The sequence below is a fragment of the Zootoca vivipara genome, chromosome 16 (assembly GCF_965207765.1).
Source record: "Zootoca vivipara chromosome 16, rZooViv2.hap1.1, whole genome shotgun sequence".
NCBI classification, from domain to species: domain Eukaryota; kingdom Metazoa; phylum Chordata; class Lepidosauria; order Squamata; family Lacertidae; genus Zootoca; species Zootoca vivipara.
In genome coordinates this window covers 19,860,096-19,881,773 of record NC_142599.1, presented here as the reverse complement: position 1 = coordinate 19,881,773, position 21,678 = coordinate 19,860,096, and the positions used below count along the sequence as shown (strand labels likewise).

Genomic DNA, 21,678 nt, shown 5'->3' with positions numbered 1-21,678 from the left:
TTTGAAAAGTCTAAAATAAATCCAGAACATCTTTATTTATAAAAGAGGTAGCTGCTTCCAAGTAGGCAATCAAATGGAAAAACAACAACGGTTATCTACACCTTCTTGTAATTAAAGGTTCAGCAGTAGGTGTTTGAACTGCTCAAACCTTTCCAGAGGGGAGGGTACTGCAGTTTCATGTCCTTGTATCATTAGTGTGGGGTTGCAGGCTTCTTCTCGACCCATGTGATTCAGTGATATTCCAAGCTGGACAGCTCAGAGCAGAATTCAGTTAAGTCCAATGCACCAGATTGACACAAAAGCTGCACCTTTTAAACCCTCATTGCATTAGCTAAAACTAAAAAAGGTGTGTGTGGGGGGGGGCCAAGTCTCCCTGGGGAAATCAGCCAGTCAGTTTCCTGGATTTTGTTTGCCCATTCTGGACTGAATTGTGAAGCCTCTTACGTATTAGATCATAATACATGGAGCATTCAGAGATGTTGCATGCTGCAAAATAGGCATGGTAATATACATGCAAAGTTTCTATGCCTCTGCCTACAAAGAGGTGCGTTTCAAAGAGGAAATCGTTCACATCTGAAGTGGCCCTTGAAGGATGAGGCATTGAAGACATTAAGAAGGGCACAACAGATGAATAATGGCATTAGAAAAGGACACATCAGAGAAATGAAAGGCTCCTCTTGCTTAACGAACCACTGGATCAGCCAGATGGATCAGCCTCACCGCTGCATTGTAGCACAGGAAATTACCCTCGCTCTCTCTAGTTGGTGCTGACAACATCCTTGCAAGCTGGTGTATATAGTAGATGGGCCATAGCGGTTGTTGATGACAACAGTCAAGAAAACGGAAGTTCCATTTTAAAGCCGCCACGCTTATAGAGCAAGCTGTGGTTTGGGGGATCTGTCCAAACTGGCAAAGAAATGTACCTCGTTTGCAAGCAGCTTTAGACACTTTTTTTTTTTAATGGTGGTATTCCCTTTCAATATATTCTCACATGCCTCTAGATGAGCTGTCCCAAATCGGGGTATCTTCCTATCTCCTCTTGAGCAAACTCCAGACCTGGTAACTGGGGATCCCTTTGGAGAAAACTTTCTAAATTATTGGAAAACGGCACCATACCGTTTCTCTTAACTAAGAAAAGATCCCGCTCAAACTGGGATCTGCTCTGAAAAAGACTAAGGCTAGACAAGTAAGAGAATTGCCAAGTATACATTTTGTCTGAGGTTTTTTGGAAGTGTAGGTGGATGCTGTCAGTGGCTATGGTAACGGGTGAAGAACAATCCTTTAAAATTATTTATCTTTGCCTCTGAGCTTTTATTGACTTTAAAGTGGCTGCTACTCAACTCGGGAAGGATCCAGACACACCCACAAGCGCACAGATACACACTATAATACTGATTGTAAGTTAAATATGAAGCCGTATTCTGTGGCCTAGAAGGAGATGTTCTGGATTTATTTATTGAAATAAGGGCATTACATTCCAGGCCTTAAGATTCAAATATCTCACTTATATTGTTGAGTTATTTATAAAAGTATTTAAATACCGTGTTTCTCATATTATAAGTCATGTCTTATATTAATTTTTTCTTCAAAAAAACACGACATGGCTTATTTTTGAGGGATGTCTTATTTTTTAATAAAGTGCACGCGGGCGCTGTTTGCCGGGCTTGTCAAGCCCAGCAAACAGCGCCCGCCGATCTTCGGTGACAGGCGGGGGTGGGCGGAGAGCGGAGAACGATCTCCGCTTCCCCCCCACCCCCGCCTGTCACACAGCACAGGTCGGCGGGCGCTGTTTGCCGGGCTTGTCAAGCCCAGCTAGGAGCGCCCGCCGATCTTCGGTGACAGGCGGGGATGGGGGGAGAGCGGAGAACGATCTCCGCTTCCCCCCACCCCCGCCTGTCACACAGCAAAGGTCGGCGGGCGCTGTTTGCCGGGCTTGTCAAGCCCAGCTAGGAGCGCCCGCCGATCTTCGGTGACAGGCGGGGATGGGGGGAGAGCGGAGAACGATCTCCGCTTCTCCCCCACCCCCGCCTGTCACACAGCACAGGGCCGAAGATCGGCGGGCGCTGTTTGCCGGGCTTGTCAAGCCCAGCAAGGAGCGCCCGCCGATCTTTGGTGACAGGCGGGGGTGGGGGGAGAGCGGAGAACGATCTCCGCTTCTCCCCCACCCCCGCCTGTCACACAGCACAGGGCCGAAGATCGGCGGGCGCTGTTTGCCGGGCTTGTCAAGCCCAGCAAGGAGCGCCCGCCGATCTTTGGTGACAGGCGGGGGTGGGGGGAGAGCGGAGAACGATCTCCGCTTCTCCCCCACCCCCGCCTGTCACACAGCACAGGGCCGAAGATCGGCGGGCGCTGTTTGCCGGGCTTGTCAAGCCCAGCAAACAGCGCCCGCCGATCTTTGGTGACAGGCGGGGGTGGGGGGAGAGCGGAGCACGATCTCCACTTCCCCCCACCCCGCCCATCATACAGCACAGGGCCGAAGATCGGCGGGCGCTGTTTGCCGGGCTTGTCAAGCCCAGCAAACAGCGCCCGCCGATCTTCGGTGACAGGCGGGGGTGGGCGGAGAGCGGAGAACGATCTCCGCTTCCCCCCCACCCCCGCCTGTCACACAGCACAGGTCGGCGGGCGCTGTTTGCCGGGCTTGTCAAGCCCAGCTAGGAGCGCCCGCCGATCTTCGGTGACAGGCGGGGATGGGGGGAGAGCGGAGAACGATCTCCGCTTCTCCCCCACCCCCGCCTGTCACACAGCACAGGGCCGAAGATCGGCGGGCGCTGTTTGCCGGGCTTGTCAAGCCCAGCAAGGAGCGCCCGCCGATCTTTGGTGACAGGCGGGGGTGGGGGGAGAGCGGAGCACGATCTCCGCTTCCCCCCCCCACCCCCGCCTGTCACACAGGACAGGTCGGAAGATCGGCGGGCGCTGTTTGCCGGGCTTGTCAAGCCCAGCAAGGAGCGCCCGCCGATCTTCGGTGACAGGCGGGGGTGGGGGGAGAGCGGAGCACGATCTCCGCTTCCCCCCACCCCCGCCCGTCATACAGCACAGGGCCGAAGATCGGCGGGCGCTGTTTGCCGGGCTTGTCAAGCCCAGCAAGGAGCGCCCGCCGATCTTTGGTGACAGGCGGGGGTGGGGGGAGAGCGGAGCACGATCTCCGCTTCCCCCCACCCCCGCCCGTCATACAGCACAGGGCCGAAGATCGGCGGGCGCTGTTTGCCGGGCTTGTCAAGCCCAGCAAGGAGCGCCCGCCGATCTTTGGTGACAGGCGGGGGTGGGGGGAGAGCGGAGCACGATCTCCGCTTCCCCACCCACCCCCGCCTGTCACACAGGACAGGTCCGAAGATCGGCGGGCGCTGTTTGCCGGGCTTGTCAAGCCCAGCAAGGAGCGCCCGCCGATCTTTGGTGACAGGCGGGGGTGGGGGGAGAGCGGAGAACGATCTCCGCTTCCCCCCCCGCCTGTCACACAGGACAGGTCCGAAGATCGGCGGGCGCTGTTTGCCGGGCTTGTCAAGCCCAGCAAACAGCGCCCGCCGATCTTTGGTGACAGGCGGGGGTGGGGGGAGAGCGGAGAACGATCTCCGCTTCCCCCCACCCCCGCCTGTCACACAGGACAGGTCCGAAGATCGGCGGGCGCTGTTTGCCGGGCTTGTCAAGCCCAGCAAACAGCGCCCGCCGATCTTCGGTGACAGGCGGGGGTGGGGGGAGAGCGGAGCATGATCTCCGCTTCCCCCCCCACCCCCGCCTGTCACACAGGACAGGTCCGAAGATCGGCGGGCGCTGTTTCCCGGGCTTGTCAAGCCCAGCAAGGAGCGCCCGCCGATCTTCGGCTCTGTCCCCCGATGCGCGACGGCTCGGGGAAGCAGGCAGGGAGCTCCTGCTGGGTCCCGCGCCTTCGCCTCTCGCTCGGTCGGGGCTACACGACATGGCTTATTTTCGGGGTATGTCTTATTTTTCACTAACCCTTAGAAATCCTGTCATGGCTTATTTTTTGGGGATGCCTTAAAATATGAGAAACACGGTACCACCCGCGCATAAAATTTCATGTTGACATACAGCAATAGAAAACCGTAAAAACCATTAGAAATACTGCAAAGCAATCATTAAAGTGGCTGGCTCCTCAAGAAAATGTTTAAACAGCTGCATACTATTTATATATTTTCATGAATATGCGTTTCAGGCATTTGCCTCTCATGAATGCAAGTGGATTCAGTAATGAACCATTCAGTGACTTCTTGATGGCATCACTTGCCAAAGGCCTTGAAGGCCGGTGCAGCAGGAAGGCTGGAGGCTGCATCTTATCCTGCTGTTTCAACCCTTCTTTTGTGTGTACAGGCTGTTGAATCAAGAGAGTGAGTGACCTGTGCCCGAGCAAAATAATTGTAGCCTAAGTCTCTTAAGTAACTTTCTTGGGTTCCATGGTCACTGCAGATGGTGACAGCAGTCACAAAATTAAAAAAGGTTAAGGGGCGATATGATAGCCATGTTCAAATATATAAAAGGATGTCATATAGAGGAGGGCGAAAGGTTGTTTTCTGCTGCTCCAGAGAAAGCGGACACGGAGCAATGGATTCAAGCTACAAGAAAGAAGATTCCACCTAAACATTAGGGAGAATTTCCTGGCAGTAAGAGCTTTTCGGCAGTGGAATTTGCTACCAAGGAGTGTGGTGGAGTCTCCTTCTTTGGAGGTCTTTAAGCAGAGGCGAAAGGAAAGTCCGATGCTGTAAAGAAAAATATTGCATAGGAACCTGGAATGTAAGAACCATGAATGGAGGTAAGCTGGATGTGGTCAAAAATGAGATGACAAGAATAAATATCTACATCCTGGGCATCAGTGAACTAAAATGGAAGGGAATGGGCGAATTCAGTTCGGGTGACTATCATATCTACTACTGTGGGCAAGAATCCCGTAGTAGAAATGTAGTGGCCCTCATAGTCAACAAAAGAGTGGCAAAAGCTGTAATGGGATACAATCTCAAAAATGACAGAATGATCTTGATACGAATCCAAGGCAGACCTTTTAACATCACAGTAATCCAAGTTTATGCACCAACTACCGGAGCTGAAGAAAGTGAAATTGACCAATTCTATGAAGACCTACAACATCTTCTAGAAATGACACCAAAGAAGGATGTTCTTCTCATTACAGGGGATTGGAATGCTAAAGTAGGGAATCATGAGATAAAAGGAACAACTGGCAAGTTTGGCCTGGGAGTTCAAAATGAAGCAGGGCAAAGGCTAATAGAGTTCTGTCAAGAGAACAAGCTGGTCATCACAAACACACTCTTCCAACAACACAAGAGACGACTCTACACATGGATATCACCAAATGGGCAGCATCGAAATCAGATTGATTATATTCTCTGCAGCCAAAGATGGAGAAGCTCTATACAGTCAGCAAAAACAAGACCTGGAGCTGACTGTAACTCAGATCATCAGCTTCTTATAGCAAAATTCCAGCTTAAACTGAAGAAAGTAGGAAAAACCACTGGGCCAGTAAGATACAATCTGAATCAAATCCCTTATGAATACACAGTGGAAGTGAGGAACAGGTTTAAGGATTTAGATTTGGTGGACAGAGTGCCTGTAGAACTATGGATGGAGGCTCGTAACATTATACAGGAGGCAGCAACGAAAACCATCCCAAGGAAAAGGAAATGCAAGAAAGCAAAATGGCTGTCCAACGAGGCCTTACAAATAGCGGAGGAGAGGAGGCAAGCAAAATGCAAGGGAGAAAGGGAAAGATACAGGAAACTGAATGCAGATTTCCAAAAAACAGCAAGGAGAGACAAGAGGGTCTTCTTAAATGAGCAATGCAAAGAAATAGAGGAAAACAATAGAATGGGGAAAACCAGAGATCTGTTCAAGAAAATTGGAGACATGAAAGGAACATTTCGTACAAAGATTACCATAATCAAGGACAAAAGTGGTAAGGACCTAACAGAAGCAGAAGACATCAAGAAGAGGTGGCAAGAATACACAGAGGAATTATACCAGAAAGATATGGAGGTCTCGTACACCCCAGGTAGTGTGGTTGCTGACCTTGAGCCAGACATCTTGGAGAGTGAAGTCAAATGGGCCTTAGAAAGCACTGCTAATAACAAGGCCAGTGGAAGTGATGATATTCCAGCTGAACTATTTAAAATTTTAAAAGATGCTGCTGTTAAGGTGCTACACCCAATATGCCAGCAAGTTTGGAAAACTCAGCAATGGCCAGAGGATTGGAGAAGATCAGTCTACATCCCAATTCCAAAGAAGGGCAGTGCCAAAGAATGCTCCAACTACCGCACAATTGCGCTCATTTCACACGCTAGCAAGGTTATGCTTAAAATTCTACAAGGCAGGCTTAAGCAGTATGTGGACCGAGAACTCCCAGAAGTGCAAGCTGGATTTCGAAAGGGCAGAGGAACCAGAGACCAAATAGCAAACATGCGCTGGATTATGGAGAAAGCTAGAGAGTTCCAGAAAAACGTCTACTTCTGCTTCATTGACTATGCAAAAGCCTTTGACTGTGTCGACCACAGCAAACTATGGCAAGTTCTTAAAGAAATGGGAGTGCCTGATCACCTCATCTGTCTCCTGAGAAATCTCTATGTGGGACAAGAAGCTACAGTTAGAACTGGATATGGAACAACTGAGTGGTTCAAAATTGGGAAAGGAGTACGACAAGGTTGTATATTGTCTCCCTGCTTATTTAACTTATATGCAGAATTCATCGTGCGAAAGGCTGGACTAGATGAATCCCAAGCCGGAATTAAGATTGCCGGAAGAAATATCAACAACCTCAGATATGCAGATGACACAACCTTGATGGCAGAAAGCGAGGAGGAATTAAAGAACCTTTTAATGAGGGTGAAAGAAGAGAGCGCAAAATATGGTCTGAAACTCAACATCAAAAAAACCAAGATCATGGCCACTGGTCTCATCACCTCCTGGCAAATAGAAGGGGAAGAAATGGAGGCAGTGAGAGATTTTACTTTCTTGGGCTCCTTGATCACTGCAGATGGTGACAGCAGTCACGAAATTAAAAGACGCCTGCTTCTTGGGAGAAAAGCAATGACAAACCTAGACAGCATCTTAAAAAGCAGAGACATCACCTTGCCGACAAAGGTCCGTATAGTTAAAGCTATGGTTTTCCCAGTAGTGATGTATGGAAGTGAGAGCTGGACCATAAAGAAGGCTGATCGCCGAAGAATTGATGCTTTTGAATTGTGGTGCTGGAGGAGACTCTTGAGAGTCCCATGGACTGCAAGAAGATCAAACCTATCCATTCTGAAGGAAATCAGCCCTGAGTGCTCCCTGGAAGGACAGATTGTGAAGCTGAGGCTCCAATACTTTGGCCACCTCATGAGAAGAGAAGAATCCTTGGAAAAGCCCCTGATGTTGGGAAAGATTGAGGGCACTAGGAGAAGGGGACGTCAGAGGACAAGATGGTTGGACAGTGTTCTCGAAGCTACGAACATGAGTTTGACCAAACTGCGGGAGGCAGTGCAAGACAGGAGTGCCTGGCGTGCTATGGTCCATGGGGTCACGAAGAGTCGGACACGACTAAACGACTAAACAACAACAAACAACAACAAAGCAGAGGCTTGACAGGCATATGTCAAGAATGCTTTGATGGTGTTTCCTGCTTGGCAGGGGGTTGGACTGGATGTCCCTTGTGGTCTCTTCCAACTCTATGATTCTATGAAAAGACGCCTGCTTCTTGGGAGAAAAGAAAACCTAGGCAGCATCTTTAAAAGTAGAGACCGGCAAAGGTCCGTATGGTTAAAGCTATGGTTTTCCCAGTAGTGATGTATGGAAGTGAGACCATAAAGAAGGCTGATCACCAAAGAATGGATGCTTTTGAATTATGGTGCTGGAGGAGACTCTTGAGAGTCCCATGGACTGCAAGAAGATCAAACCTATCCATTCTGAAGGAAATCAGCCCTGAGTGCTCACTGGAAGGACAGATCGTGAAGCTGAAGCTCCAATACCTTGGCCACCTCATGAGAAAAGAAGACTCCCTGGAAAAGACCCTGATGTTGGGAAAGTTTGGGGGCACTAGGAGAAGGGGACGACAGAGGATGAGATGGTTGGACAGTGTTCTCGAAGCTACCAACATGAGTCTGACCAAACTGCGGGAGGCAGTGGAAGACGGGAGTGCCTGGCGTGCTCTGGTCCATGGGGTCACGAAGAGTCGGACACGACTAAACAACAACAAGTCTCTTAAAAAATGTATATTTGTGTGATAGCATGTGTTGTTGCTGCAACATGTGGGAAGAGCCATCCAAATGGGGGGTTTAACTGATGAGGCCTGACCTGTAATTGTCTCCCCCAGAGCAAGAAATGCAGTTTGTGGCATGCCTTTCATGAGTGTGTATGTTGTGCCATTCCCCCTCTTCCTTAATCTTTGATATGTTTAAACCTTTGTTTCCAGGAATTAGAAGAGAAGCATCGGGAGGCACAGCTCTCTGCTCAGCACCTGGAGTTGCATCTGAAACAGAAAGAGCAGATGTATGAAGAAAGGATCAAAGTAAAGATATCTTTTTTATCTTCAGGCGTGCTTAAAAGATGCATGGCCCTCTGCACAAAACCCCTTTTAAAATCTCCAGCTTCCTTCTCCCTTGCTCCTGCACTTCTGAGGCATTGTCTCTGTCTCTCTCAGTGTTTGGAGTGGGTAAACATGCTTAGCTGACTTGTTCTGTCATGCTGGTGGTGCCTAGTATTTTATACTGGGAACCCAGTTGATATTCCTGTTGCAGCCAATATGGCATATTGTGCCGCTTTGCTCTCCGTAATCAAAACACCTTTGGATATATTTGCGAAGGAAAAATGAATTGCATCAAAACACTTTATCCAGCAGACATGGTAAACCGGGGGGAGTGTGACCTCTTTAACAGAGGTGGCCCCAAGCTGCTTTGTGCAGTGGGTTTGGGGAATTCTTACTGGCAGAGAGACAGTCAGTTCTGGTCCATAGAGCACAAATTGCTGGTGGGAATTTTGAGCAGCTTCAGTTTTCCCAAGTCAGCTCCAGTAGGTCAAATCTGTCTCCTACTTCATATTTATTAGTTCCCAGTAGTGTCCCATGTTCATTAAGGGAAGAATGTTTCATTTAACATAACATATGTGAGCAGAAGAAGCTGCTTTAGGCTGCCTTAGGCCACTGGCCCGCCTGGTCAAGTAACTGCCTACTTTGGCTAACAACGAGTCAACGAGTCCTTTAACTGACAGTGGCGAGGTCTGAACTTGGGACCTTTTCGTACACAAGGTTTGTGCTCTACATCTATGCTACGCCCCTTTTCTTTGAAGTGAGAAAGGAGGAAGGGCATAGTGCTTTGCATAAGACTCCTGCCCCAGATCCTAGAGAACTATTGCCAGTCAGTGTAATATAGACAGCCCTGTGCTAGATGGACCAGTGGTTAGACATGGTGTAGGTCAGCTCCCTTATATTCCTAGTGTTTGCCATAGGAAAAGATTCAGGCACCAAAATGTCTTGTGCCCGCCTTCATCCCCTTGATGAAGACTGACATTAGGCACAAAGGAAGAAAGTAAGCATGTATTTATTTTTCTTTTAGGTGCTTGACCATCAGATGAAAAAAGATATTGCAGAAAAGGATGCGCTCGAGAACGTGTTGAGAAAACATGAGGAAGAAGCCCATGAAAAATGCAAAATTCTTGCAGAACAGAAAGCAGTATGTGAAGCTCTGATTTACTTACAAACACAAACAAGCCAGGATATGAAGTTGTGGTCTAAAGTTGGCTTTCAGATCCTGGCTTGTTTGGAAGCTGTGAACCACAGTTCTCGATTTGCATGTAATGGGAAGCTGTGGTTAACTTGCAGCTTCCTGACTTGTCTCCCCATTCACTTGATGGGGCTGTGTGTGGGTGAATGGAGCTTGTGCGTATCTTGGCTTTTTAAGCCAGAATTTGATTTCCACGAACTGGGCCTCTGTCAGTCAGGGTCACTAGGGTGACAGTGTGAGAGAAAAATACATCCCTCTCAACTCTCTCCATGCCATGCATAATTATATAAACCTTGTCATATCACTGCCTTGCTCTTCTCTACCTTAACCTGTGTTGCACAAGAGCTTGTGTTGAAAGAAAGACACCCTTATATTGCAGTGTGGTGTCCTAGATCAGCTTTGCTTGAGATGCAGTCAATGCACTCATCCTAAATGCTTAATACTAGAGCAGCAATTCCTAGAATTGGGCCATTGAAGAGCTTCCTAAGAGCACTTTGAGAGAACTGCATTGTAAATAGCTTCTGTGTGGTCCTTAGCCAAAGGGCTTGTTTGTGCTAAATTGGGATACCTTGAAATATGTCTGCAAATATCCAAAGGGTAGTGTGCTCTTAATCTAGTTTTAGTTTCCTGTAGAAATAAATATGAGCAGATTATTGATGGTGCCTCTGTATGGGAATCCCCACTTGGCTTCGCTAAACCGGACATGCTCCATATAACAGTTAACTGTGACTGCATCCCCCAGCTTGAATAATTTGATCTGTTTCAGCAAGAGACCATGGTATATATTCATATCTGGAGAGAATTGCTTTGTTCTGAAAGAAGCACACACAGCATTTTTCAAATCCCCCATGACATCGGCTTGTCTGCAGGAGCCCTGTGCACATGTGCCATGGAATGCCTGTATACAGCAGAAGTTTCTGGGGAGTGCTGTAGTTGTGCGCACACAACTAACATGAATTGATGAGTAGCTTCTGAGCCCTTCTCCAAATTAAGAATGTGTCCCAGTTTTGCATTGCAAAGGAAGCTCCTTAATGGTAAGTGAGCTTGTCAGCCACCACTAAACTTATTATTTAAGGAGTCCTTGCTTAAGCCTCCAAGGAACCTCTGGGCCAGGCATCCCCAAACTGCGGCCCTCCAGATGTTTTGGCCTACAGCTCCCATGATCCCTAGGTAACAGGACCAGTGGTCGGGGAAGATGGGAATTGTAGTCCAAAACATCTGGAGGGCCGAAGTTTGGGGATGCCTGCTCTGGGCTCTTCAGAACATAGTTTGAAAGCCACCCATAAGTCATATTAACTGTAGGTATCTTTCTTTCAGATGCTCAATGCCATGGATTCAAAGATTAGGTCTCTGGAACAGAGAATAGTGGAACTGTCTGAAGCTAATAAGCTTGCAGCAAATAGCAGCCTATTTACGCAAAGGAACATGTAAGCATGAAGCTGTCCTTTGGCTCACAGCCCCCTGGGGAAGTTTGGAGTACTAGTGAAACAAGCCCTTTTCTGTGCTTTTCATAAAGAACCGATGACTTGAGGGCATTTTTCTAGCTGAAGAGAAACTCCCTGAAATCTCCACTGCCTTCTGTTTGGCTACTGTGTCTATTAAGGCTTGCTCGTCAGAAACGTCCCTTTGGTGTGAGGTGCCTTAGTGTAACCTTTCCCGCTTTTTATTTTTTTGGTACGCCACTTGATTAAGTTTTGCTTTAAATTTTCATTTTCAGTTCCCGAACCTCTGAGACATTTTCTGAGCGAGGAAAATTGAGATTACGCAAATTTCTTGTGCGCATAATGATAGCTTTGGGTGGGAGGATAACAGCTGGTGACTTGTATCCAACTTAAGTTCTCTTCAGAGGAGACCCATTGAAATTAAAGGACATAGTCATGCTCATTAGTTTCATTGGGCCTACTCTGAGTAGGATAGGAATTGGGTACAACAGGACAAACTCCTTATAGTCATATAGCAGGGGGAAAGCAGATATACTACTGTTTCCAGGTGTGTTGTCAGTATTGTAGTTGTATTAAGGGGGAGCAGCTCTTATTGGTTGCTCTTAACTTTGAACATAAGAACCAATGGCCCATCTAGTCCGGCATCTCACAGTGGCTGACCGGATGCCTATGGGAAACCCTCAAGCCAGGACCCAGGCACAAGAGCACTCTCCTCCCACTTCCCCTGTGATTTGCAGCAACTGGCATTCAGAATGGCGTAACACCAGTTAGCTTCTTGTCCTAAAGCCCAGTTGCAGGATTAGCCAGTTTTCATTGGGCAAATGGCCAGATATTTTTTGTGATTAGGGAGAAGACTCAAGTTACATCCGTGCTCTATAACAGCAGTTTTGGTGATAAATGTGACCTTTTCAAAATAAAAGTGTTCATATGATTGGATGGGCTTGACTCTGCACTCCTGGTCTAGGGAGCCATTTCTTTTGCACCCCAAAGTAAGAAAGGGCTTTTGGCCAGGACTAGAGTACATCTTCCCCCCCACTTTTCAGGAAAGCCCAAGAAGAAATGATCTCTGAGCTCAGACAGCAGAAATTTTATCTGGAAACTCAAGCTGGAAAATTGGAGGCCCAGAACAGTAAGCTGGAGGAACAGTTGGAGAAAATCAGTCATCAGGACCACAATGACAAGGCTCGCTTGTTGGAGCTGGAGACTAGATTGCGAGAGGTAAAAGTTTGCTTGCCAATGTCAGTATTCCTGCTGCTTCTATAAATGGAACTGAATTGTCTAGCTGGCACTGGCAAAATGGCAGTGTGGCAGTTTTTCTCTGTCCTTGCGGTAGCTCCAAGTGAATGAAGGTGAAGCTTCTCAACCCCCTTGAACAGGATAACTGTGGAGTGTCTGTTCATAACTACAAGACGAGACAGCCTATTGTCATGGGAGAAAGTGGGGTGACTGCTCTACTACATGATTATTTTAGGTCTCCTTGGAATGTCTTTCACAGGGCTGTTTGGGCATAGTTTTCTTTTTTAAAAATTTTTTAAGAAATATTTTATTACAAAGAACATAGAAAAAAATTAACAATACGTGACACTATAGACAAACTTAGACATATTTCCCACAATAAAAATTAAAAGAAAATAAGAAAAAAGAAAGAAAAAGATAAAAAGAAACGGGAAAAGGGGGGGGTCACTTTTCATGACTAAAGACATTACCAAATTCATATTTTGAACATTTCATGGGCATAGTTTTCAGTGGTACGCAGATTAGATCAATCTGTAATTTGGATCTGAAGACTAGCTAGACAAGTGACTCTTTTTTCCTCATTGCATATTTTAATGTTGGCCTCCTTCAGAACAGTACGTGAAGCTTTTTCTAGAGTGACATCCTTAAAACTGCATGCTAACCTACTTGGTTGCCATAAACATCTGACAGGTTTAATTATTCAGAAGTGGCAATGCTTACGGCAGTTTTGGATTTTGAAAATGTGTTGCTGACGCTTTTTGAACTGCAGCCAAAACAAGAAATGCCAGAGAGAGAGAAACTCAACAGCCTGCTTAGCTGGACGTTTAGACAACTACAGGCGGCACCCCACTTATGTGTGATCAGTTCACTTCTGAGTTATATACTCACGGTGCTGGAAAATAAATAAGTCAGTTCAAACTCAGAAATGTCAGGAGAGAGTCGGTGAGTTCTTGTGGCCTCCCCAGAGCCCAAAGAGGACGTCAGTGTGGGCAGAGGAAACCCCAAAGAGACCAGAGGCACAGCGGGACTTTGTTTGCGCTGCTCAGCCTCCCCACCTAGCAACTGACGTGCAGGGTATTGCAGCAGCAACAGCTGCTTTCCTGTGCATCCTCCAGCCTCCTGCCAGCCCCAGAGTTTTAATTCTAGTTGTGGATATTTTTGGATACAGTATTTTTTGGTATGGATTGAAGAGAAAGTGGCACAGAGGGCGTTTAAAGGGTATTTAGAGGGTGCTCCCCACTTTACATGATCTACCTGTTTCTCTGAAAATAAGGCATACCCATAAAATAAGCCATAGCAGGATTTCTAAGCATTTGCGCAATATAAGCCATACCCCGAAAATAAAGACACAGTGATAGGTGCAGTTCTGGAGGGTGCCAAGGAAGAGGCGAGGCCGGATCCGTAATAAAAAAAATAAGACATCCCCTGAAAATAAGCCATAGTGTGTCTTCTTGAGGAAAAATAAATACAGTGGTACCTCTACTTTCGAATTTAATGCGTTCCGAACACACATTTGTAAGTCGAAAAAAATTGTAAGTCGAATCCCATAGGAATGCATTGGGAGAAAAAAATCGTAAGTAGAAGCAACCCTATCTAAAAATTCGTAAGTAGAAAAAATCCTATCTAAACCGCATCCAAGATGGCGGACGGAGCTCCATTCGTAAGTAGAGTTATTCGTAAGTAGAGGTACCACTGTATAAGACACTGTCTTTTTTTCGGGGAAACACGGTATGCACACAGTGTGTGTGTGTGTGTGGGGAGAACGTAACCTCTGGGTAAGTGGGGAGCCACCTGTATTAGATCGTAACACTTATTTTTATATCCTCACTATCAAAAATGTAAATTTATTAAGAAATTGGCATCCCATAGTATTAGGAAGGAAGAAGTGAAAATTGATGTGGATCTGTGATATGGAGAGAGGCAAATATTCTGAGGGTGGTTTTCATTGGAGGAATGAGCTGCAAGGAATGCAGGGGTTGTTGAAAAGGGATATGAGAGTGAGTTGGGGGGGGGGCTTTCCAAATGAAAGCCTTCCTTGCATGCAGTTGAGCAATTCATGTACATCTGGCCACATGGGTGGTGGGTTGTGATTGTCACGGCATAAGCTTTTGTGGATCAGAGGCCACTTCTTTAGGGTTTAGTATGATCCTTGGTATACGTTTTGCAAAAAATAGAGCTGTCATGGTAACATGTAAGAAATGCAATTTGTGACAACTCAGAGTTTCAAGGTTTGCAAAATAAGCCCATTGAACCTGCATGGCAGTGGTAGTTCATGATAATTCACTCGGCAGCTCTAGGGTGATTGTGTTCAGGCCTGTAGCAGGACAGGAAACCAGCGTCTCATTTCAGACCCAAATAAATTCAGCTATTTCACCCTTTGAAATTCCTCTGGAGAATGACAACCGTCGGGTCAGAAGCAGAGTATCCAGGGAGATTGAAATGTTCTCCTTCTGCTTTGTGACTATTATCCCATCTGATATCAGATTTATGTCCAGGTGTTCCTTTGCATGGAGATGACTTTTTTGTCCTACATAACAAGCAGAAGGACATTGCTGAAAGATCTGAAGCAAGCTTGCATTTTGAAGTTCGTACGTATCAATATTGTATTTAAACTCTTCAGGTTAGCCTTGAACACGAAGAACAAAAATTGGAGTTGAAGCGGCAGCTTACAGAATTGCAGCTCACCCTCCAGGAGAGGGAATCTCAGATTTCGGGGTTGCAGGCTGCCCGCGCAGCCCTGGAAAGTCAACTCCGGGAGGCTAAAACTGAGCTAGAGGAGACCACGGCTGAGGCAGAAGAGGAGATTCAAGCTCTGACGGTAAGCTCCAGAATTCTGGGCTGATGTAAGGAGCTGTGCCCTTGAAGCATACGATCCAGTGGTGCTCTGGACTGGCTTGTAATTGTAATCTTGAAATTACCCTTGGTTGAGAATGATCATCTGCAGATGGCTTAGCTTGATATGTTTTGCTTTGCTTCATCTTATGTCTCTGATGTTTGTTGAAAATGTGCTCCTAACAGATCTACACTTATTTTTTTTTCATATGGATCAGCCTCCATAGATGTGATGTTTTTCTTTGTCTGGGTTTGTCTCTTCAGAGTAAAGGGAAAATATGCCTCACCAGGAATGGTGACTTCCCTTTAAGGACTAGAACGTTGCCATTGTTCTACTTTCTACTTGTCATCTGGCACGTTCAAGATTTAGACAGTCGTTTGGGGTTCCATGAAAGTGCCCATATATGGTGTCTTCAAATTCTTCCTTTGGGGCCCCAGTCTCATTCCTTCTCCCTGTTTCTTTGAAACAGGAGCACAGCTAAGTGACATTGAGAAGAAGTATAACTCCATTTCTGTTGCCATTTTGAAACCCAGTCCAGACACAAAGGCTTTTACATCCAGGCCTTTTTAGAGGAGGGGAAGATGATCCGTTGGTGAATGATCTTTCGGAAGAGTTTACCCAGCATAACATGAGGGTTGTAACCAGCTAAGCTTTGTACTCCGAGTAGACCCGTTGAAAATAATGGACCTAAATTAGACACGTCTATTATTTTCAGTGGGTTTACAAGCAGTGGGCTAACATTGGAGTGCACCGAGAGCACCTAAAGTCCTTTCTTGAGTTGAGATGCTGTCATGAAGCTGTAGAAGGAAAAGGTAGGAGAGTGAATGATCAAGGCTTCTGAAAGGGGGGAAATGCAGTAGAATTCTTCTCTGTGCTCTGAATTATGCCTTGATATCGGAATATAGACTAACACTGAACTCAAGCTGGGGCCTGCTCTTATCCAGCATTCCTTGGATTCTGAAACACCATATGCTTTCATAACTACTTTAGGATTAGTTACAGGTAGGTAGCCGTGTTGGTCTGCCATAGTCGAAACAAAATAAAAAAATTCCTTCCAGTAGCACCTTAGAGACCAATTAAGTTTGTTATTGATATGAGCTTTCGTGTGCATGCACACTTATTCAGATACACTGAAACAGAAACTGTTTCAGTGTATCTGAAGAAGTGTGCATGCACACGAAAGCTCATACCAATAACAAACTTAATTGGTCTCTAAGCTGCTACTTTAGGATTGTACAGCATTGGCATTGAAATAACCTGGTTTAGAGGCAAGAAGTGCGACAAAAGGGTCCCTCTGTAACCCTATTCAACCCCCGAAAGAGCAGAATTGATGCCAGCTTCATGTGGATTTCAATTGAGATAATCCAGCATAGGGCACAGATTCCTCAACCTCCAAATACAGCATATTATTGAAGCACAACGTCTTTATTTTCATGAAAATTTGGTGACATTCTGCCCCCCCCCATATATATACTGTATAAATGAATGGTCAGATTTAACTTTGAAAAAGCTTGGTTAAAGGTAAGTAACTGATGTTTCAGAACCATCATTCCTGTGGATTTGTGTCCCTTTTTTTCACAGAAGTACTGTGCTTTTGTTTGGGTGGGTGAGGATTCTCTTTAATATTGTAGTTTCATGCTGCTGTGCTGCCCCGTTTTTAAAGGAAGCTGGTGAAATAAATGTTGCCTTATACTTGTTCCCTAACAAAGGTGTCAGTTGTATATCTTACTATGCAGAAATAGTGAATCCTTCATTAAGGTACTCTTTCATTTTATTTTTTTATCCCCACCCCCTGAACTGAACCTAAATGTATACTATATGCTACTGATTATAAAAAGATCTTGCCCTTGCAAAACAAAAACCCAGATAAACAACCATGTGCTTTATGAAGCTGGATCTTCACTTTAAGGTTTGCCAAATTGTTGGGTGGTAGAGATTATTAACTCCTGCTTTGGCTGCCAGCTGTGGCTTCGTGCATCCAGCAATGCTGGAAGTGGGCTTGTGTCTCCGTGGATGCTAATGAAAGGAACAGTGTCTTTCATTAGGGACCCCTTTAACCGCTTTTGCAGCTGTACCTTGGGGGCTTGAGGGATTAAAGCAGTAGACCTGTGCATGTATTGCTTGCGGTATTGGTATCCTGGGGAAGGAAAGCCCGACCTCTTCTGCGTTCAAAGATGCACATAACCTGAGTGCTAACTATTAGGAAATGCTACTATATTAGCACAGGAAACTTGTGAGTAATGAATGCCGTGCTCTATCCCATGAGTGGTCAACCTGAGGCATGGGTGCCATAAGTGGCACAGGCAGTAGGGGTTTGTGACACTCCTGGACTGAAGCCCAAGGGTCCGTGGGTCATGTTAGAGACCATAGGGTGACTTTTCACATGGGTGGTTGTACTGTAATGCTTTCCGTAATGCGATTGTCCAAAGTTACCTAGAATCTATAATTGCATGGCCTGCTCCCAAACTAACGGAACTTGGGGCTCCAGAGAGACACTGATGCTCAGAGTAGACAACGCTGGGCCAGTTGGACAAACATATAAGGAAGCTTTCAATGGGAAAGGGTCACAGTGCGGCTTGGAAACGCCCATAGTGCCAACCTCTGCCATGCTGTGCTGCTGCCTCCTCTCTGGCTCAGTGGATGCGAGGCAAAACCTAGCCCAATGCTTTCTTCGTTTTTTGGAGGGTGGTGGGAGAGATCTACACATGCGCTGTAGTGCCTGTTAGAATGGCAATGTCTTGTACGTTGGACTTCTGACACACTTGCAAAAGGTTGGCCACTGCTCTGCTTCTGATCTTTTCCAGTGCAGAAATGGAAATGTGGAATACTTGGCTTCTAGGCCAATAGAAACAGGGGCATGCTGTATGAGATGATTTTACTTAGCACTAAAATGACAATCTGCATTTCCTCAAAAGAGCTCTTGTTTCAGTCTAATGATTCAAACACCCCATCAAGAATTGGGTATTAAATCTAGCGGAATGCTGGGAGGGGGGGGGGGAGGAGGGTCTTGTTTGATCCTCTTTCAGCTGATTGATGGAAGAAAAAGTTCATTTTCTAGTCATTCACTTCAGACTTGGGTTGAGCAGGTTTTCCGCCTTGGGCGTCTTGGGAATGAATGGGTTGGCTTGAATAAAGAAGAAATGTCCAATGAGCAACCATTGACCTGAGAGTCCCTTTGCTGCGGCTTGGGACTGCCTCAATCGGACTGATGGGAGATGGTCCAGTGGCTGGAAGATGAGCTTTGTCTTTGTGTCACACTTTGCTTGCAAAAACACTTAAAACGGTGCATGCCTTTTTCGCAGTTGTCTTGAAACGAAATGCTTCATGTCTTTGAATGTTAGACTTCCATGATCCAAGCAATAATAAGCATAAAATTATTAGTTGGTTTGGTCACTCCTTGGGAAGGCATCAGGCTGCTTGTTAGGCTTGTGGTTGTGTGGCTGAAGTGCTTGGTAAGTTTGCCTAATCTCCATGATAGGCTTTTCTAACACTTTGTGTTTGTGTGTGGACTCTTAAATACATGTGTAGGATTTATTTACAGTATTTATTTTTGAATCCCATGAAGTAGTAGCTCAGACGTGGAAATAAAATATGCAAGGCAAACCATTTCAAAACTCTTATTAAATGGCAGCTACCTCCTGAAGGACGCTGAAAAGGATTATTTTGGCATTTGCCACAAAGCAGTGCATTCAGTTGTACATTTAGCTCCAGTAGCTGAGAACACGGAAGCATGAGGATGCCTTAAGTCGACACAACGTTTGGTTCTTTTGTCCTGGTAGCGTTCATAGCCTGCAGCATCTGCCTTTTTAACTTTGCTTGCTGGTAGATTGTTCTGCAGTTCATTTAGAAAGAAAGAAAACAGCTGTTGGATTCTAAAAGTAATGTATGAAAAAATTGATGATCAACTTCTTACCTCCTTTAGGCTCATAGAGATGAAATCCAGCGTAAATTTGAAGCCCTTCGTAATAGCTGCACAGTGAGTATTAAATACGGATCATTGAATTATTTTGAAATTAAGGACAAGGAAGGAAAACAATCTAATTTTGCTCCTTGAAGACAAGGGTCCATGACACGGCCTTTTGCTTTCAAGGAGTTAGCAGGACCAAGACTGATTGGATTGCTTCTTTAGATCTCAGGTGAATCTCAGCTTAGAGATTTTATCCTGATTTAAAATTGACAGTGTTTCTCAAGTTTTTGAAGAAGCCAGTATGAAATCTCATTGTAGTGCAGCTAATAAGAATGGTGTAGCAGCTGCAACAAGTGATGTATATATAGAGATAACATTTTCCCCCTTACAGGTGAAGGGAACTATCATAGTACAGTAGGATGGAAAGGCAAAGGAGGGCATTTAGCTAGGCTCAAATGTTCCTAATATGTATGACTACCAAATGACTTGTAGGCTGCAGCAGTGACAGTATTTCATCTGAATGTAAGAAACAGTACGTACACTTGTCACATTTGAAGTGCGACATGGGTGTGCCAATAAACAGATTGAGCAATTGTTGCATGTAGTCTTATTTTCCATTACTGAGGTGTGTAATGTGAAGGAGCTCTAAAGTTTCCCACAGAACCATACATGTAGATTATTGTTTTCAGTTTCCTTTTCTTGCCATCAGCATTTTGGTGAGCCTCTTTAAGGCTCCTTGACTGCTTTTCAAGACCTTTACATTTTGTGCAGTTGAACGATACATACACACACATACACACAGAGAGAGTTTGCCTGGTAGTTTGCCCTCAAGGTACAGATCACAAGTGGTCTGCCTTGAAATAAATATTTTTTAGGAGTTGAAACGTCTCTAGTGTTTTAGATTTTTAAATCAGAAAGCAAGTAAGTAAAAGGAGGAAAGGCTTATGGCTAAACACTCTCTGTAAAAGGGGTAAGTGTACCCCAAAAGTAGTAACTAAGCAGCTTTTAGAAATGAAGGATTCCCTCCTTTATCATCTTGGCTGCTTCATGTACTGGATTTCTTCATAAAATACATGCCACCAAAGGATCTCCTTTCACACATCATTCAGTATGATAGAAAGAGCTATACTACAGTCGTGTGGCTCCAAATATCTCTTACTAGTTTGTGTGTAACCTTTAGCTGTTTAAGTTAGCAAAAAACAGTGCTGGTTTATGCATACATATTCATCATTTGATGACTGCAACATCAGGTGGTGATTTCAACCTGTGGAAGGGTCTGTTGCAGGTACTATACCACAAACTGAACTGTCACATCACTGAATCCCCTCAAAAGTAATGCTTTCCAGTTCACACATTCAGCTGCTTTGTTGTCACGTGTACCTTTCAGGTAATGGAGGTTATCCTCGCTAAAGATGCTGAAGGATTTGGAAGGAGTGCTGTTGTGAGCAAAAGCAGGAATGGAAACTTTTTTTTTTGTTCTCGTCGTAGGGGACTAGATAGTTGCATAGGTTTTGCGTGTCCTTATGAAGTCATAATGTCATGACAATAATGAGAGAAGCTACTGGAGTTAGGCAAATATACCGTAATATACCGTAGGGAAAGTGAAATAAACGACTCAAAGTGTCATTGGTACCAAGGCTGCCTTGGTTTGTGAGGAAAGAGACATATTCTGACACCGCAGAGGAGGCCGAGGCTAGAGGTTGGAGGCTTTGTTTTTGTGACAAAGCCATGTTGCTTTTTCTTTAAAAAAGAAATCAAGGAAAAGGGGGTGGGGTTAAAAATCCATTCCCTACTGCTACTAATCACCAAAGAACCCTGGATCTTGACCAAAGAACCCTGGAGAAGCAAAAAGGAAATGGAAGCCTGTTGGAAGAAATTGGGCATTTTCTTCAATGCATGTTGATTTTCTGTTGTATTGTGGAATAGTCACCATATAAGTTGCCGTTTCTGGGAGCCTCCTTCATGTTTTCCTGAGCTTTCCAAGAGGGTTGAGAAAACTTCTGGAGGTTTTAAGGGTTATGTTGTTCACATGATAGGAAAAAGGAGGTTTCAAATAACAGAGCTCATCAAGTGTGCCTGAACCACCATAGTAATTCATTTGTCATTTCACACACTTGATGAGAATTGCTTCTTTAAACATGCCCCTGAAGAAGGACTATACTGTATCCCAAAACCTATTGGGACTGTATTAAACATTTCCCCAAGCAACCGGCATTTTCTCCTCTCCCTGTGAGCTTCAGCTTGGGTGTGCGTGCTTGTTTTGGGTAAATGGAAACCCAAGCTGCAACTGAAATTGGTGTTGTTTCCTGTGGGTTGCAGGGACAACTCCCCCCCCCCCCCGTCAATCCACCGCGTGCAATTTTTTATTCAAATTCAAAACAGTGCAGCCCCACTAAGAGGCTCTTCGTTTTATTCATGCTCAGTCGGCCAAGTTCAGAAATAGAATAGAGGTGCACATGTAGAAATCGAGAATGCAAATACGGAAAGGAGTTTTCCATGACTTCTCATAAACCCAAACATCTCTTTCATTGCTTTTGGTCTATGCTCATT

General features: G+C 45.5%; 1 protein-coding gene across 1 annotated transcript in view; it reads left to right on the top strand.

The window, feature by feature from the left end:
• Positions 1-21,678, top strand: part of CIT (citron rho-interacting serine/threonine kinase) — a 111,599-nt gene that overhangs the window by 48,300 nt on the left and 41,621 nt on the right. The window contains exons 19-24 of the mRNA XM_088659241.1: positions 8,405-8,500; positions 9,543-9,659; positions 11,028-11,137; positions 12,196-12,370; positions 15,009-15,206; positions 19,144-19,197. Of these exons, the coding sequence (XP_088515367.1) occupies positions 8,405-8,500; positions 9,543-9,659; positions 11,028-11,137; positions 12,196-12,370; positions 15,009-15,206; positions 19,144-19,197 (750 nt within the window). The remainder of the gene's footprint in view (positions 1-8,404; positions 8,501-9,542; positions 9,660-11,027; positions 11,138-12,195; positions 12,371-15,008; positions 15,207-19,143; positions 19,198-21,678) is intronic.